Raw genomic sequence first — 17,931 nt, 5'->3', positions numbered from 1 at the left:
AGCATGGAGGATCTGGTGGCGGAGGGCGTGCCAGTGATATGGGGGGAGGTGGTCAGTGTCACGGCCCAGGTGGCAAAGCAAAGAGGTAGCAAGGCAGGGACCCCAGCTTTGTTTCCAGTGGCTGTGGCACACCTTCTACAAACAACCACTTTGTATATAACTGTGCTTTGCTAATGTACTGTATGCTTTGGTAGTTTGTTGGTTCAGTAAAAAATCTTGTCCTAAAAATCTTGTCCTAGAAAGGCACACAGCTTCTGAAAAGACGAAACGCTGCCGCAGTGAATTTCATAGGCAGTGGCTGTTTTGATTCAATCACAATACAGTACAAGGATGTCTGACAGTCCATCAGCAGACTAAGTGGTGCCTATTCCCGTGCAGAGGTCACTGAAATGTTTGCTCTGGAGTGCATTGTGTGGCAATAGATAAGAGGGAATCTCTTCCTCCTTTCCCCGCATTCTCAGGGTGGAACCAGGAGGAACTACGTGACAGGCTGAAATTCAACAGGCACAGTCCATTTCATAGTAGTGTAAGCTGCCCGCACCTGCTGAATTTTTTGCTTTCAGAAACATGCTGACAGTGCACGAGTGGGGTGGAAAGAAAAAAAGGTGGCTACCGAGCTGCATGGAATGAGTGAGAATTTCAGCAGCAAGGACTCCCACAAAATCTGCTTAAGTATGGATGCCCAGGAATGACTCCGTGCAGCCCTCCTTCCAGTAGTTCACCGAAGCCCCACGGAAATTCCACCAGGAAAGCATTTCTGTTTACCGATGCTGCTGCACATACATCCCTTTTGGCAGTCTACAGAGAAGCCATCCTAGGGTTAAAGTGAGAGAGAGGCAAGTCCTAGAGAGGCAAAAGTGGGGGAAAGCACCAGTGATTGCTGTTTCCGGCCCCCACACTTGCTCCAAGAGGCAAAAGAAAGCCTCTCTCTCGCCTCATCTCAGTCCAGGGGTGGGTGGGAAGTGCTGGTGGCCTGCGCAGCGGATCCACCGGGGGTTCCTTCCAAAACATCTTTTCCTCCTCTCTGCAAAATATAGAGCGGAGAAGACTGAAGCGGTTTTTCAGGCTGCTTTGCATCCTGCATAGGGAGCCAGCGTGGTGTAGTGGCTAGAGTGCCGGACTAGGACCGGGGAGATCCGAGTTCAAATCCCCTTTCAGCCATGAAACTAGCTGGGTGACTCTGGGCCAGTCACTCTCTCTCAGCCTAGCCTACTTCACAGGGTGGTTGTTGTGAGGAGAAACACTGCTCTGGGCTCCTTGGAGGAAGAGCGGGATATAAAATGTAAAAATAAATTTAAATTAAATTAAATAGCTTTGCAGAGAAAGAGGGTGGCTACTTTAGGAAGGGCAAAGGGCAGGGAGCAGATCCGGCTGCTGGGGTATGTGGTCTGGGGGAAGGAGAAACTGCTGTGGGGAGAGAGTGGGGGCTCAGGGAAATATTTTGGGGGGCCGTTGCTGCAATGCACAATGCGCCTGTGACTTGCAAGACAGTGAACCTCCCTAGCCTCTCCTTGCTCTTTGACTGCTTGCCTCCTTCCCTGCAGGGGGGAAATCTCTGTCAGCAACTAGAATGCCCTTTCCTTGGAAAACATCTCCTTGGCTTCACTGTGTAAAACTTGCCTCACAGAACGAAGCATTGGCTTTGCAGAACTCATCCGGCCCACCAAATACAGCCATTCCTGCTGCAAGGGAGAGTCTCCTGTAAGAAAGAACAACTGACATCATTGGAGATGGAAATGCAAGACTCAGTTGGGCCAGGAACCATCTTGGCGGGGAACAGTGAGGAATTCTGGGAAAAGACTGTGGAGAAAATGCATAAGCATGAAAATATGCTCAGTTCAGATATCCAGCAATTCCAGGACCTGGATGCCAAGGGGCCCCGGGAGGTCTGCAACCGATTGCACTGTCTTTGCTGTCAGTGGCTCAAACCAGAGCAACACACAAAAAACCAGATGCTGGATCTGCTGGTCCTGGAGCAGTTCCTGACAGTTCTCCCTCTGGAGATGAAAAGCTGGGTCAGAGAATGTGAGCCAGAGACCAGTTCACAGGCGGTGGCCCTGGCAGAAGGCTTCCTCCTCAGCCAGGAAGAGGACAAGAAGCAGGAAGCGAAAGAGGTGAGAAAGTTCCATCCTTAACTTAGCTTAAATTATTCCTCTTACTGTAATTAATTCAGTCATCTATACACAAAATGGATATCGCATAACAATTCTTAAGGATAAACAAATATAACAAAGTCTAATTAATAGTGAAGGGTAGTTACTAAAATAAAGAATAATGTGAGCAAGAATAAATTCCCCACGGTTGTCTAGATTTATCTCAGGTTCTCTGCAGAGGGACATATCCTAACCCTCCTCCCTCTACCACCACCCTGCCATTCAGTGCTTCATTCCTTTTGCTTCTCATCTCGTTCCCTACCTGGAATATTTTTGATATTTTTATTTTTGGTGTTTCAGGTTCAGGGGCAGTTAGCAGAATGGATGGCCAATGTCTCTGAGGCAGAGAAGGCTCCATCGGACACCAGACAGAAGCCACTGTCCAGGGGGATCTCTCAGGAGGGTGACACAGATGCCGCCTTGCTGGGTAAGGATTAAGGCATCACACTTGAGCTCAGGGCGGCGGAAGAAATTATGCTGCCTGAGATGAAGGTCACTATGCTGTCCCCACCCCATCCGAATCACCGCAAGTGGTGCATGAGTAGGAAGGTGTTCTTGAACTGTACTGTCAAGCAGGGGCGTAGCAAGGCTAGAGTGGGCCCTGTGACAAAATTTAACAATGGCTGCTGGGCCCCCTGCCAAATATACACCTCCCCCATATCGCTGCTGCTGAAGGTTACAGTGAAACACACCCTCTTTTTCCTGTGCAAATATCACACACTTCCTGTGCACACAGACCCTTCCTCACACACATTTTTGCATGCATTTCCCTGGCTCAAACATTCTTCTAACAAATATACCCCAGTTTGAATCCCAGGAGGCCTCCAATCATGAGTTGGCACATGCCAGTGAGTTGGGGAGGTGGGAGGGCCAGTGGGGCCCCTTCTCTTGGGGGGCCCAGACACTCCCCCCTCACCTGTTCAATTATAGCCATGCCCCTGCTGTCAGGCTAGGTGGCAAGGATATTGTTACCTCTTTTCCGAGCAGCTCAGATTGCTTTACATGGCTCCCCCGCCACCTTTATCATCACAGCAGCCTTCTTAGTCACCCAGTGACTAAGGCACTCCAAATATGCAGAGCCAAGTGACATGTTGTCGGTGTCTCTGGGTCCTCTCTGTGGGATGGTCCAGTGAGGAGCCTGACTTGGTCCCTTCCAAATGGACTTCAAGGCCAAATGGAAAGGCATTACAGAACTCTCAGTCCCGTCCCCTGCCCGAGTAAGCATTCCCCACAGTTGGGCCCCTCTCTGGAGGACCTCAACCTGCCCAGCACTGGGGTAAGAGCTCCTCATCACTGGCCAGCACTCCCCTAAATAGGCCAGAGCAGGCCCTGAGTGCAAACCCTGCCTCCGGAAGTCCCGCCCCTTTTGGGCACTTCTTGGTTCTGTCCTGTACACAGCCTGGGCCGGTCTGAACAGATATGGCCCTAGCAGGAATGCCCATTGGGGTCAGGGCCAATTGGCTGCCAAAGCTGTCCTCTCAAAGGTGGTCAGAAAGGCCTTTCTCTTATCTTCACCTGTCAGTTTCGTCAGTCTAAAGGGGCTATACTACTGCTGCCTCACTCTGGTGTTCCAGAAATCACTGGCACGGGTTTGCCATGCTGCTAACCCATTGTACAGCGTTTTCACCAAAGAGGCTTAGGTGGCTTCCTGCTGTCTTACTGAACCCCTCACCAACTGCTCCTGGCGATCTGCCAGCCATTGTTCAAAGTGATTCATCATATCCATACTCATTTTGGCATCTCTCAAGTAAAGCCAAGGAAAACCATAGGCTCACCAGTCAGTGCTCAAGGAAACCATCTTCTGCTAGCAGTGTCTCTGGATCACCTCCATGGGATGGTCCAGTGAGGGACCTGAGCAGTGTTCCCTCTAATTTTTCTCATCTATGGGCAGAATGAGTTTTGTTCCGGGCGGCAGTATCAAGGCAGTGTGCACATACATGCATTCGGAGTGGAGCCTTCCTTACCAAAACCTTGTGAGCATGCACACATGTGCATGCCTTAGAGAGAACACTGGACACCTACATAGCAAGTTGTTGTGTGAGCTGCTTGTTTAGCTACACACACAATATACAGGTGAAACTCGGAAAATTAGAATATCGTGCAAAAGTCCATTAATTTCAGTAATGCAAATTAAAAGGTGAAACTGATATATGAGAAAGACGCATTACATGCAAAGCAAGATAAGTCAAGCCTTAATTTGTTATAATTGTGATGATCATGGCGTACAGTTCGTGAAAACCCCAAATCCACAATCCCAGAAAATTAGAATATTACATGGAGCCAATAAGACAAGGATTGTAGAATAGAACAATATCGGACCTCTGAAAAGTATACAGTGTACTGTGCTTGATTGGCCAGCAAACTCGCCTGACCTGACCCTATAGAGAATCTATGGGGCATTGCCAAGAGAAGGATGAGAGACATGAGACCAAACAATGCAAAAGAGCGGAAGGCCGCTATTGAAGCATCCTGGACTTCCATAATACCTCATCAGTGCCACAGGCTGATAGCATCCATGCCACGCCGCATTGAGGCAGTAATTGCTGCAAAAGGGGCCCAAACCAAGTACTGAATACATATGCATGCTTATACTTTTCAGAGGTCCAATATTGTTCTATTCTACAATCCTTGTCTTCTTGGTTCCATGTAATATTCTAATTTTCTGGGATTGTGGATTTGCGGTTCTCATGAGCTGTACGCCATGATCATCACAATTATAACAAATTAAGGCTTGACTTATCTCGCTTTGCATGTAATGCGTCTGTCTCATATATCAGTTTCACCTTTTAATTTGCATTACTGAAATTAATGGACTTTTGCACGATATTCTAATTTTCCGAGTTTCACCTGTATGTGTATGTGTGTGTATATATACCTATATCTATATATTCAGGATATCTTGAGGAAGAGCTGATTTTGAACTTTAAGTTAAAGAGGGCATGCATATTTTCATGCATTAAAAATGAACTATGTCCTGTTCTTTCCCCACCCAAAATGGGGATGCCCAGAGCAGCTAGCAATCAAAACAAAACAACACAAAATTAAAATATCAATAGCAACTAGATGTCCCTCAGAAATAAATGCTATTGAAGATGTGGAATTTGGTTGAAAACTGGGAATGCATTAAAGGACCTTTGACAGAAGTAGCCTTTGCGTGGTCTGTTCTATTTTGGACTACTATAAGTTTTCGAGTCATCTTTATTGAACTGCATTCATTGCCATTCAGTGTTATGGCTTTGATCTTATTGTTTGCAGACATGGGCAGTGCCAGGTGGGGAGGCTGCCTACCTGAATGCTCGCTTGCTTGGGCTGCCCGCCAAAGACGTTCATTCACCTGCCACTCCCACAATTGCTGGATCTTTGTAACAACTTGACAAAGTCTAAATGCTTGTTCCCTGTTTCTGGCCCGCGAATGCTTTCAGTGAATCAGATTGGTAGGTATCCCAAATAACCTCTAGTGAGGTGGTATGCCTCAGCTGTGTCTTCAGATAAGGAGTGAACCTTTTCTGAACATAATCTCCAAAGGTTTTCATGGCTTCAGTTGGTCAAGTAATGTTTATCATGACTAGCACAATGTCTAGCATTGCATGCTCATCATGAGCTTGTAGCAGTTGCTCCACATAGCTATGATGTCACTTGCCTTGGTCATTCAAAGCTGACCATACTTGGCAAAGTAATGGAGACCATGTATAGTTCTCATGTCTGAAAAAGTCATTAAGGTCGTTACCTCACACCTGTTGCACAAATGAGCAAAGAGGTTACAGTCATTTATATAAGGAATGTAAGACATTCTTAATTTGGATGTTCAGGCAGTCAGTATATTCAGCAGAGGGAGTTTAAAGGTTTTTAAGTGGCTCTAAAATGTGTTCAGTCCGACATCTTGTTCTCTTGCACACATACTGACAAAACTCACGTGAACCCACGTCCTCGATCTCCATGATGGTCTGCATCAAATTGTCATGGAAGACATCCTTTGTGGCAAGGTTCACAACATCCCCCCATGTCATCGCTGAAGGGGCTATCCCAGTTCTTTGAAGTCTAATATGTTTAACCATTTGTTCATGTAGCCTGGTTCTTCTCGTGAAGCTGGGCTACGTTGTCAGTAAAGTTCTCAAACTGTATGACTATTTGTGCTACTCCTGGCCCAGCAGGAGTAGTCCACCATCCACAGTGCAGATGGGTTCTCTGTGGGGTTAACCACCTGTGGGGCTCCACCTTGCCCCTTAATGATGGATGGTGTCATGTTGCTCATGCTCTTGATCATGTAGGAGCAAATGGCAGCTGATCAAATGCCACAGTGGGTAGTTGACCTGTATTAAGGGTACTGATCGCCTTAGCCACAACTGTCAACACGTGCAATCATAGTAGGTATGTGAGATGGCTCTTTGAGAAGTAGCAGCAGTTGGCCTGCACTGGGAGCATATTCCTGTCTGGGATGTTGTTTGCATGGTATGCTGACAATGATCGTTTTTGCCCACCTGTCCTGGCGCTGCCATCCATCTTGATCTTGGATGTGGTACAACCACCGATAGTCCCTCTCTTGATCTTGATCTTGATCTTGATCTTGGATGTGGCACAACCACCAATAGTCCCTCTCTTCTGCTTCTTTGTGAAGTTTCTTAAGTGAAGAAAGAGTTCCCTTTGGGCACAGATGAAGTATGGGAGTAATGCTTGTGTAGAAGTGAGGCAGATGGGGAACCACTTTCAATGTTGCTTTTGAAGAAATTTTCAGGATTGCAGTTCTAGAATGTTTGGGCAGTGGGTGTTGGGAAGCAAGAGAGGAGAGCTGGTCTTGTGGTAGCAAGCATGACATGTCCCCTTAGCTAAGCAGGGCTTGCCCTGGTTACATATGAATGGGAGAATGGTTGTATATGATGTGTGAGCGCTGTACGATATTCCCCTTAGGGGATGGAACCGCTCTGGGAAGAGCAGAGGGTTCCAAGTTCCCTCTCTGGTATCTCCAAGATAGGGCTGAGAAAGATTCCTGCTCACAATCTTGGAGAAGCTGCTGCCAGTCTGTGTAAACAATAACTGTGTAAGCTAGGTAGACCTGTGGTCTGATTCATTATATGGCAGTTTCCTATGTTCCTATGAAGAGGGAAATAGGTGTGCCATGAGATGAGATCTGTGCAGCTGTTGCCGATGAATTGTGGTCAATTTTGTTGCTTGAGACTGCTGTGAATATGACCTTCATAAAAGTTTTGGACAAGAAGTCAGGTCTAACTTTGCATGGCTGCCATTTTGTGAACATATTTCAGGCCTCCCTGATTGTAAACACTTAGGACAATAAACTGCATAATCCCTGTACGTTTCACACCTATATCACAAAAAGAACAATAGCTACCAACATCTCCCCCATTATGAGGGGGAGTCTTGTCCCCAGGCTATTTTAAACAAATCTGGAGATCTCTTTAGAGTCAGCATGTTAATGGATTTATATGTCAAAATCAGCACCTTAAGGTCTGACCAGGAGACAGTGGGAGGCCAGTGATCTTTTTCTTCCCTTTCACAAGGAACTGAGATTGAAAATGTTTATAAAGGATAAATTCTACTCTGAGCAGTGTTCTCTCTCTCTCTCTCTCTCTCTCTCTCTCTCTCTCTCTCTCTCTCTCTCTCAGGCCATGGAATAGCAATGGCAATATGTCCAAGCTCTTCTGCCCTGGGTAGTGGTGGAGAAGAGGCTTCTATACAACCTGATCAGGTAGGGGAGGCATCACTGGGGAGACAGGCAGGTGCCTTCCCCTAAGTCTGAAATAATTTCTTTTTTCTCCTTGAATGATTCGCCTTCGTTATCCTCAGAGTTGTTTTACAAGGGGATGATTTGTTTTATTACCCTAGAGTCAACAATATTTTCTTTTTTCAGAGTGCTGTGTCTTTTGAGGAGGTGGCTGTGCATTTCACTGAGGAGGAGTGGGCTCTGCTGGATGCAGACCAAAGAGCCCTGCACAGAGCAGTCATGGAGGAGAATAGGCAGAATGTGACCTCTCTGGGTAAGGCTCCCTATTTATCCAGAAAATACTGGTGTGTGTGTCTGTGTGCAGCTCAGTACAGAGTGTCTTCTCTTGGTCAGTTCTTCTGGTGAGGCTCTCTCTTTATCCAAGATGGGGAGGAATCCACATTCCCCATGTTCTAGGGGAAATGTTAATCCTGTATGAATGACTCACTTTACAAAGACTAGAAACTGCTGTTGATCCATTTAGCTGAATCTTGTCCATGCTGGTGGCAGCATCTCTCCCAAGTCTCATGTATCCGACTTCCAAATCCTCCTACCAAGATCCTTCAATTCGATGTATTGGGGAATAAGCCTGGGATCTCCTGCATACAAATGCATCCTCTTCTTCTTTTGTTTTGTTCACATCTCTCTCTTATATATAATCTCTCTCTTATATATAAAATGCAAATAAATATAATGCCCTTCCTACAGTTATGAGCAGCAGTGGTAGGTTATTCCTTATATAACCCTGGGTGATAGGTTTAGCTGAGAAAAAGTAATTGGAAGAGGGCCCCAATTCAACTTCCCGTCTGCGTGGGGAGCTAAAATCTAGGCTCCATAATACATGTCTCAATACCATACCAGCCTTCATTTATTGCTAAATCACTGGCCTTTATTTAATATGTATCAAGAGTTATCTCTTCTGAAGTCTGTTTTCTCAGTTGCGATAGGAGATATTTGTGTCTATTGCCTGGTTTCAGAGTCCATTTCTTATAATAATTTATGCTGTCTTCCTCTCTCTCTTATAGTACGTGATGAGTTGAAGAGCAAGAAGAAGAGAAAACCTTTTAGAGCATTAGTGGAAAGAGTGAGATGTAAAAAGGAAGGACAGCAGAGAAAGGAAACGGACGTAAAACAGGAAAGGAGGAATGGATCCATTGCTCTTCATGCTGGTGACAACCAGGAAAATCCAATGCAAAAAAAAATAGACAAAAGAAATGAATGGAGCAAGCAATCCTCCAGTGGGAGAAGTTTCAGTTGTAAATCAAGCCTTAATTGGAGAGCAAGGATAGGGGAGAAGTCATTTCAGTGTTTCAACTGCAAAAAAAGCTTCAGTCGGGACTCAACTCTTATTATGCATCAAAAAATTCACAGAGGAGAGAAATCCTTTAAATGTTTGGAGTGTGGAAAGAGCTTCAATCGGAACTCAAATCTTAGAAAACATCTAATAATTCACACAGGAGAGAAACCATTTAAATGTCTGGATTGTGGGAAGAGCTTTAGACAAAACTCATGTCTTAAAGAACATGAAAGAATTCACACAGGAGAGAAACCATTTAAATGTTTGGAGTGTGGAAAGAGCTTCAGTCGGAACTCAGATCTTACACAACATAATAGAATACACACAGGAGAGAAATCTTACCAGTGCTTGGAGTGTGGAAAAAGCTTCAGGTGGAACTCAGCTCTTAAGACACATAAAAGAATTCACACAGGCGAGAAACCATTTAAATGTTTGGAGTGTGGGAAGAGCTTTAGTCGGGGCTCAGCTCTTACAAGACATGAGAAAATTCACAGAGGAGAGAAACCATTTAAATGTTTGGAGTGTGGGAAGAGCTTCAGACAGAACTCTAGTCTTACAGAACATCAAAGAATTCACACAGGAGAGAAACCATTTAAATGTTTGGAGTGTGGGAAGAGGTTCAGACAGAACTCGCGTTTTACTGAACATCAAAGAATTCACACAGAAGAGAAACCATTTAAATGTCTGGAGTGTGGAAGGAGTTTCTGTCGGAACTCACACCTTACAGAACATCATAAAATACACTCAGGAGAGAAATCTTACCAATGCTTGGAGTGTGGAAAAAACTTCAGTTGGGGCTCAGCTCTTAAGAAACATCAAAGAATTCACATGGAGGAGAAACCATTTAAATGTTTGGAGTGTGGGAAGAGCTTCTGTGATAACTCACGTCTTACACAACATCAAAGAATTCACACAGGTGATAAACCATTTAAATGTTTGGTGTGTGGGAAGAGCTTCAGACATACTTCAGATCTTAGGAGACATGAAAACATTCACATGGAGAAAAGATTCACACTCCAAACATTTCAATGTTTGGAGTGTGGAAAGAGCTTCAGTCATAATTCACGTCTTACACAGCATCAAAGAATTCACACAGGCGAGAAACCATTTAAATGTTTGGAGTGTGGGAAGAGCTTCAGTCAGAGCTCACATCTTACAGAACATCAAAGAATTCACACAGGAGAGAAACCATTTAAATGTTTGGAGTGTGGGAAAAGCTTCAGTAAGAAGTCAGTTCTTAAAATACATGAAAGAATTCACATGGAGGAGAAACCATTTAAATGTCTGGAGTGTGGTAAGAGCTTCTGTGAGAATTCACGTCTTACACAACACCAAAGAATTCACACAGGCGAGAAACCATTTAAATGTTTGGCGTGTGGGAAGAGCTTCCGTTTGGGTAGAGCTCTTAGAAGACATGAAAAAAATCACAAAAAAACCCATCAGGATTTGTTCCCCACCTAAGTGTCTGCATTTCATGTGGAAAGAGCTACAGTCAAAATTCAGACCTTACAAAGCATGAAACAATTCAGAGAGGAGAGAAACCATTTAAACATTTGGAGTACGAAGAGTTTCCCTCAGCAACCAGAGCTTTCTTACCATCAACAAATTCACACAGGAGAAAAGCCATTTAAATGCTTGGTATGCAGAAAAAATTTCAGTCAGAGCTCAGGTTTCCCACCATCTGAAATGATGCACACAGTTGTATTAGGATATTTATGGTTGTAGTGCTGAGAGATTGTCACTCATTATGCAAAACCTCCTTCCCAACAAATAAGCCCTGCAGGCTAAAAACAATATAAATTCTTTGAGTGTGGAAAGAGCTGCAGTTCAGAATCCTAAAAATGCTTTTAGACGAGAGTTAAAATGTTTTCCATTTTCCCTCATGCTCTAAAAGGAATGGAAATGGCTGGTTTAGTGCCCATCTTTTAACTTCTACTGTCCAATATAAGCTGTAAAGACTTTCTACAAGCTTGCTTATTATGCTGGCTCTACAAATGAGGCTCCATATACCCACACTTTGTGTTGGTCTTTCAGCTGGACACTGGTCTGTGAGAGGATGCATCCAAGCAGAAATTCAGGAAGTTCCACTTCCCCAGTCATTTCCTTGAGTTGTACCTGATGCCTCTCTCTTTATTTATTATTATTTTTAGGCTCGGTTCTATCATTGTGTTTAGTAATCTCGCAGGATATGGATCTCTTGAAATATGGAGTCTTCAGTTACATAGACTCCATGTGTCTCTTCCAGTGAACAGACAAATCTGGGTCTTGGGTGTGCCACTGACAGCCATCCAGCTCCAAAGTAGTGGTGAAACTAGAACTAACCCATAGCAAAAGATGCTCTCCTGTATCCATATTGCCTAAACAATCTGTAAGTGAAAGGCATGCCCCTTAGCAGCCCCATTTTCAGAACAAGTGGATTCTGTAGGGAGGAAGGCAGCAACAATGTATCTCCTGGAGCAGTGCTAACAGCCAGACAGTGCAACACAGTGAGAACCCTGTTTGTTGTTGGAATGTTGTTGGAGCTGCTGGGAGTAAGGTGGACTCTGTTTGGGGCCAAATGGAGAGCTGGCAAAAATTGAGCTGTAGCAACCAGAAACTGGCATGTACCTCTGTAAGAAGATGTCCACAAACAGAGGGCTTTAGATGGTAGGGGATCAAAGTTATCATAGAAACAATGCATGGAATATTGGGAACTGTCTTTTCTAAAAAAAATGAATGACAAGTGGTAACAGTTGGGAAGAGGTGAGTGTTGGTTAGAGAAGGACTGGTAGAGAAATAAGAAAGAGCTCAGTGTGAGAGTTCCTGAACCTCCTGTTCAGGGTGTTTTGTAGGAAATCTTCGGGATGTATGGAACAGAAGCTGTAGGGGACCAGTGGTGAATTGGGGCTGTACTCTGGGTTTGGAAAGTCTGGGTTTCAGCACCAAGTTTCACAAAATTTGGATCATCATTCTTGGAGTTGGCAAGGGATTTGGTGTGGATATGTGTTTACTGACCCCTTTCTGAGATTTATTATATTAGTTTTTTCTTGGGTTTGTTAACTTTTGACGGTGGTTAATGAGCCATGATATATTAACTATTTTAAATTCCTAAGTTATTTTTGTGCTAATAATTCATATTAATGCATTGAGCATTTCCATTGCTCTGGTACTATAATGTACACATTACCCTCTAATATTTTTTTAAAGGTATGTAATTCCTTACTGCACAAATTATCTTATTGTTTCAGTCAAACGAAATGAGCTATCTGAATATTATAATATCCGAATATTATAAAGTGGTATGAAGTGCATCTATATTGCCTGGGGTATCATATGAAAATAAAATTCTTTATTTGTAAAATCTCTTAATATGATGTAATTAATTGTAATTGTGTTCTTATTTTCAAATTAATCGAAGACAAGTCTATCAATGTCTACTAGATTGATGGCTACCATCAGGCCTAGCAGCAGGATGCCTCTGAATACCAGTTGGCTCCAGCTGGTCTAGAATGCTGCTGCAGGGATGCTCGTGGGCGCAAGTCACTTCGTGAGTGTCACACCCTTCCTGCAGCAGCTTCATTGGTTACTAGTTCATTCTGGGCTAGATTCAAATGCTGGTCTTGACCTTCTAAAAGCTCTACATGCTTTGGGGTCAGGGTACCTGTTGGACCTCATTTGCCCATATGAACCTGCCAGGGCCTTCTACTCATCATCTCAGGCCCTGTTCACGCCACTAACAGAGATCCGGTTGGTGGGGACTAGAGACAGGGACTTTTCGACTGTGGCCCCTTGGCTTCAGAATGTGCTCCCTGAATAGCTTTGCCATGCTCCCTCAGTAGTGTACTGCAGGGGCAGGGTATAAATATTTTAAATAAATGAATAATACATTAAAACAGTCACATGACATTGGAAAATGATGTTTAACATAATACATTAGAAACTGGAAGATTTATGGAGACTGACTGGGATAAATGTGTCTGAGGTGAATAAAATAAATATAGTTTGGAAGAAATACAGAAACAATCTAAAAATTATAACCATAAATTTAAGAGGCGTCCCCAAAGCAATTAAGATGATTGATTTAATTTCTTTTTTAGGCCACACCTTTATGGATTATTTGGAAATGGATACAATTTTGGCTGTGGGTTTAGCAGCTTAAAAAACTAGATAAATCTTGAGTTGTGTTTATAATTTTTTAAATTAATCTAAGGGTTAAATATAGGACCATAAGAACAGCCCTGCTGGATCAGGCCCAAGGCTTATCTAGCCAGCAACCTGTTTCACACAGTGGCCCACCAGATGCCTCTGAGAGGACATGCCCTCTTTCTTGCTTCTCTGCAACCGGCATTAGAGGCTTTTTACCTCTGAGGATGGCCTATAGCCCTAAGTCACTGATAGATCTGTCTTCCATGAATTTGTCTAAGCCTCTTTTAAAGCCATCTAAGCTACTGGCCATCACCACATCTTGTGGCAGATAATTCAATAGATTAATGATATGTTGCATGAAAAGCTCCTAATGGGCCCGCCTGCCTCCCAAACCATGACAGTTGAGGTCGGGCACTGGAAGGCGGTGGAGACGGGAAGAGCTCCTCGCATGGGCTTGCCTTCCAAATAACCCAGACTGGGCCAATTTTGTCTCATTTGGGACCTCTGCACACCCAATCTGGGTCATTTGAGAGGAAGGTGGGCCCGTGTGAGGAGCTCCTTCACTGCCCTCTCCACCATCCGGGATGGCAGAGACAGCAGTGATACCTCCTCACATGAGCCGCCTTCCTCCCAAATGACCCAGATTGGGCCGATTTCAGACCCCAAATGGGCTGGAATTGGCCTGATGTGGGTCATTTGGAAGGAAGGCAGGTCTGAGTGAGGAGCTCTTTCACTGTCTCTGCCACCATCCTGGCAATGCTCCACCCTCCAAGGGTGGAGCTTTTGCCGCTTTCCCCGCTGCACTGCTGTCTTAAACCTGTCCCACTAATCTCAAGCTATAAATCTCAGCCCTATCCAACCCCAGCACAGCATCCCTCCAGTGGCTGTTGCTGGTATCTGCCTTATGTTTCTTTTTAGACTGTGAGCCCTTTGGGGACAGGGGACCACCTTCTTGATGTATTATTTATTTTTCTGTGTAAACTGCTTTGAGAACTTTGGTTTACAAGCAGTATATAAATATTGTAGTAGTAGTAGTAGTAGTAGCCGCTGGAGAGTGAAACAGACAGGGACAGGAGGCAAACAACAAAGCAAGGCAGTAAGCAGTTTTTTCAAACCAGAGTCAGTCCGGGTCGTAATATCACCAGTCAGTCGAACAGAGTCCAAAATCATAATCCACAAACAGAGACCAAACGGTCCAAGGTCAAAACACAGGCACGGCAAACAGGAACACAGCCAAGTATCTCAGTGAAGAACAACGTTGATACCAGCACAGCGGCTGTGGCAAAGCCCGCTTATATAGGCTGGAACCATGTGCTGTTAATCATGGATCCCTGACTCAGCAGCCTTGCTTGTTAGTCTAGCCATTCTGCATATGCAGTCCTTTAGCTCCTGCTGTCTCTTTGAGCGAGGCCTCTCCACTACTGAGACTGGCCGTCCTTCTTCCATAGGAGCTGCCACGACAGGCTCTAACTCTTCTGCAGCCTCCCGTGGGCTGGTCCCGCTCTCCTCTGCAAGTTCTGGACCTTGCACTCCCACCTCTGCTGCCTTTCCTTCCGTCTCTTCCTCCTCCTCCTCGGAGTCCATCCACATGCTCATGACAACTACTGCCGCTGTGTGGCAGTTTTAAAAGTTTTTTTTTAAAGCTTTAACACCCTTCCCCAAAGATTTTTTTGCTCCCCAAGATTTGCCGCTGTAGGCAATTGCTTCTATTGATTATGTGGTAATCCACCTCTGGTCTCTGCCATTCAGTGTAGACAATATTGAGCGAGATGAACTCAGTATAAGGCAGCTTCCTTTGTTTCTCATAAAGCAACTGGGGGGCATATTGTAATTTGGAACTGTAACTGTATCTTTCCCCCACCTTTCCATGTGTGGAGCACTTCTGAACACCTGAAATGTGCTGCATAAATGTAAGGATTCATGTAATAAAAGTAACTAGCTGGGCTGGGCAAAGAGCATCTGAGCCTCTACGTCTCCTCCGCCCCTGCCGCCACCTTTTTCTGCCCCCGCCCGCCACCATTGTCTTCTCCCCACCCACCCATCTGCCCAGTGCCGCCGCTTTCCTCTTCCCTTGCCAGCAACTTGCTCTCGAACTCTCGTGAGAGCTGCCACGCATGGGATTAGCGATGGGTTACACCTAAGAGAAATATAGAGGGAGATTTGTTTTGGTAGTAATGTGTGCACACACCTTCTGTGTGTGTGGTGTTAAATGACAGTCATGGTAGTGTGGCATCATAGTTGCCACAAGGCATCATGGGGAGAGTTAGTCTAATGGTAGCAAGCATAAAGTGTCCTCTTTGCTAAGCAGGGTTTGTCCTGGTTTGCATTTGAATGCAAGACTACATCTGAGCACTGTAAGATATTCATCTTAGGGGATGAAATATCTAAGAGAGGGATACAGGTAAGAGCAGCCTGATATGGCAGGGCGGAGGTCCAATTAGTGGGGCATGGGATGCATCAGTTGTCAAGAGGGATTTAAGGCAGGCTCCAACCGTGATGAGGGGCAGTTGGAGGGTGAGTGGTGGAGGCCTCCAGAGAGAGACTGCCACAGCAACTCCAAGGAGCTGGGAGGAGGTGGGCTTGGGTGATCCAAACCCCCTTCCCTCAAAAATTCTGAGGCCCTGCCTGGGGGAGGTGAGAGGGAGAGGTAAACAGCCGGAGAGACCAGTGGCGTGACAAATGCTTTTTGAAAAAGTTGGTGTGAAATAACCCCACAGTTTTAGCAAGGATTGAGCAAGCTTTTCTTAACCAGAGAGATCAGTGGTGCATTGTTGGTTTTTATAATTCTCAGTTTTTAGCTTTTAAAAACTTTTAATTTAAACTTTTTAAAAAAATTGTAATTTTAAATGTGGTTTTAGCTTGGTCTTTTAACTTGTTAAATTTGGTTAACTTTTTAGTCTTATTTTACATTGTATCTTCTTGTTCTGTTGTGAGCTGCCCCGAGCAGTAGTGTACTGGAGGGGTAGGGTATAAATACTTTAAATAAATAAATAAATAAATAGTAAAGTGTAGTTCCATTTATGTCTAAATTTGATTCTTATTAATAGAAAATTAGCAGACTTCTTTCAGTATATCAAGAAATAAATATTTTAACAGAAACATGAATTCCTTTGGAAGGAAGACAGCTGCAACTTTAAATGCAAAAATACTGATTTTAAAAAAAATCAATATAAATATGACTATTTTTATATTATTTGTTTTGATTGTTAATTAAATACATGCAAAGATGTATTATAGACTGCTCATTTTTAGCCTACTTTCCAGTAGTTGGCACAGTGGGGAAATGCTTGACTAGGAAGTAAAAGGTTGCCAGTTTGACTCCCCGCTTCTACTATATTAGGCAGCAGCGATATAGGAAGATGCTGAAAGGCATCATCTCATACTGTGCAGGAGGCAATGGTAAACCCCTCCTGTATTCTACCAAAGAAAACCACAGGGGTCTACCAAAGACAACCACAGGGCTCTGTGGTCGACACCGACTCAACAGCACACTTTACTTTACTTCCAGTAGGCTTATGCGATCACCCAGCCTTCCATCTGTCTGTTTGTGGGTGGGTGTGTCCTCCCCCTATAGGAACATAGGAAGCTGCCATATACTGAGTCAGACCATTGGTCTATCTAGCTCAGCATTGTCTTCACAGACTGGCAGCAGCTTCTCCAAGGTTGCAGGCAGGAATTTCTCTCAGCGCTGTCTTGGAGAAGCCAGGGAGGGAACTTGGAACCTTCTGCTCTTCCCAGAGTGGCTTCATCCCGAGGGGAATATCTTGTAGTGCTCACACGTCAAGTCTCCCATTCAGATGCAACCAGGGCAGACCCTGCTTAGCTATGGGGACAAGTCATGCTTGCTACCACAAGACCAGCTCTCCTCTCCTCACTTTGCAATGCCTGCCCTAGACCAATATGAACCAAATTGGGTACAGTTGTAGGGACACACAGGGACACCTCAAAGATGCGGTTTGTGAGGTTGTCATCCATCCCAGTTCAAGACGGCAGATATGTGAATGTTTCAGGTGCAAGTGGGAACAGATTTGGACCAAATTATTTGCTACAGGGGTCAGGACACATATAGACACCTCAAATGCATATTTTTATTTTTATTATTATTATTTTAACAGTTATACCCCGCTCTTCCTCCAAGGAGCCCAGAGCGGTGTACTACATACTTGAGTTTCTCTTTGACAACAACCCTGTGAAGTAGGTTAGGCTGAGAGAGAAGTGACTGGCCCATGGCTGAATGGGGATTTGAACTTGGGTCTCCCCGGTCCTAGTCCAGCACTCTAACCACTACACCATGCTGGCATAGTTGGTGCTGAAGTCATCCATACCCCAAATCAAGATGGGGGGAACACATGAATGTTCGAGGTGCAAGGGGGCTAACTTGTGAGCTGTCTAACAGATTTGGAACAAATTTAGTCCCGTTGTAGGGACAGTGAAAGAAAAGTAGGCAGATTAGTTCTTAACTAGAATAACTTGTTCTCTATATGGCATGTGACGAGGTACCAAAGTCTGCGTAGGGTACCCCAAACCCTAGGAGCCCCTGTGGACACGACTAGAGGAAAACCAGCCGAGTGGCGCCTCGCTTCGCACCCTGCCTGCCGAAGCCAGACGGGAGAGAGGAGGAAAGAGGAATTTCCAGGGGC

At 44.7% G+C, this 17,931-nt stretch overlaps 1 protein-coding gene across 1 annotated transcript; it reads left to right on the top strand.

Moving 5' to 3' along the window:
- The first annotated feature begins 900 nt into the window (after positions 1-900).
- Positions 901-12,514, top strand: LOC128347459 (zinc finger protein 345-like). The gene is made up of 6 exons (XM_053302166.1): positions 901-1,282; positions 1,545-2,114; positions 2,454-2,580; positions 7,772-7,854; positions 8,017-8,143; positions 8,895-12,514. Exons 2-6 carry the CDS (start codon positions 1,731-1,733, stop codon positions 10,625-10,627), a joined length of 2,454 nt encoding a protein of 817 aa, XP_053158141.1. The 5' UTR covers positions 901-1,282; positions 1,545-1,730; the 3' UTR covers positions 10,628-12,514.
- The last annotated feature ends 5,417 nt before the right edge of the window (positions 12,515-17,931 follow it).

The sequence above is a fragment of the Hemicordylus capensis genome, chromosome 2 (assembly GCF_027244095.1).
Source record: "Hemicordylus capensis ecotype Gifberg chromosome 2, rHemCap1.1.pri, whole genome shotgun sequence".
Lineage (NCBI taxonomy): Eukaryota > Metazoa > Chordata > Lepidosauria > Squamata > Cordylidae > Hemicordylus > Hemicordylus capensis.
This window is presented reverse-complemented; position numbering and strand designations above follow the sequence as displayed.

Bases quoted from the DNA above. Each gene is read 5' to 3' on its own strand.
- LOC128347459 (XM_053302166.1), top strand. From the start codon at position 1,731: ATGGAAATGCAAGACTCAGTTGGGCCAGGAACCATCTTGGCGGGGAAC. The intron at 2,581-7,771 runs GTAAGGATTAAG...TCTCTCTCTCAG, and splicing joins CACAGATGCCGCCTTGCTGG to GCCATGGAATAGCAATGGCA. The intron at 7,855-8,016 runs GTAGGGGAGGCA...TTCTTTTTTCAG, and splicing joins CTTCTATACAACCTGATCAG to AGTGCTGTGTCTTTTGAGGA.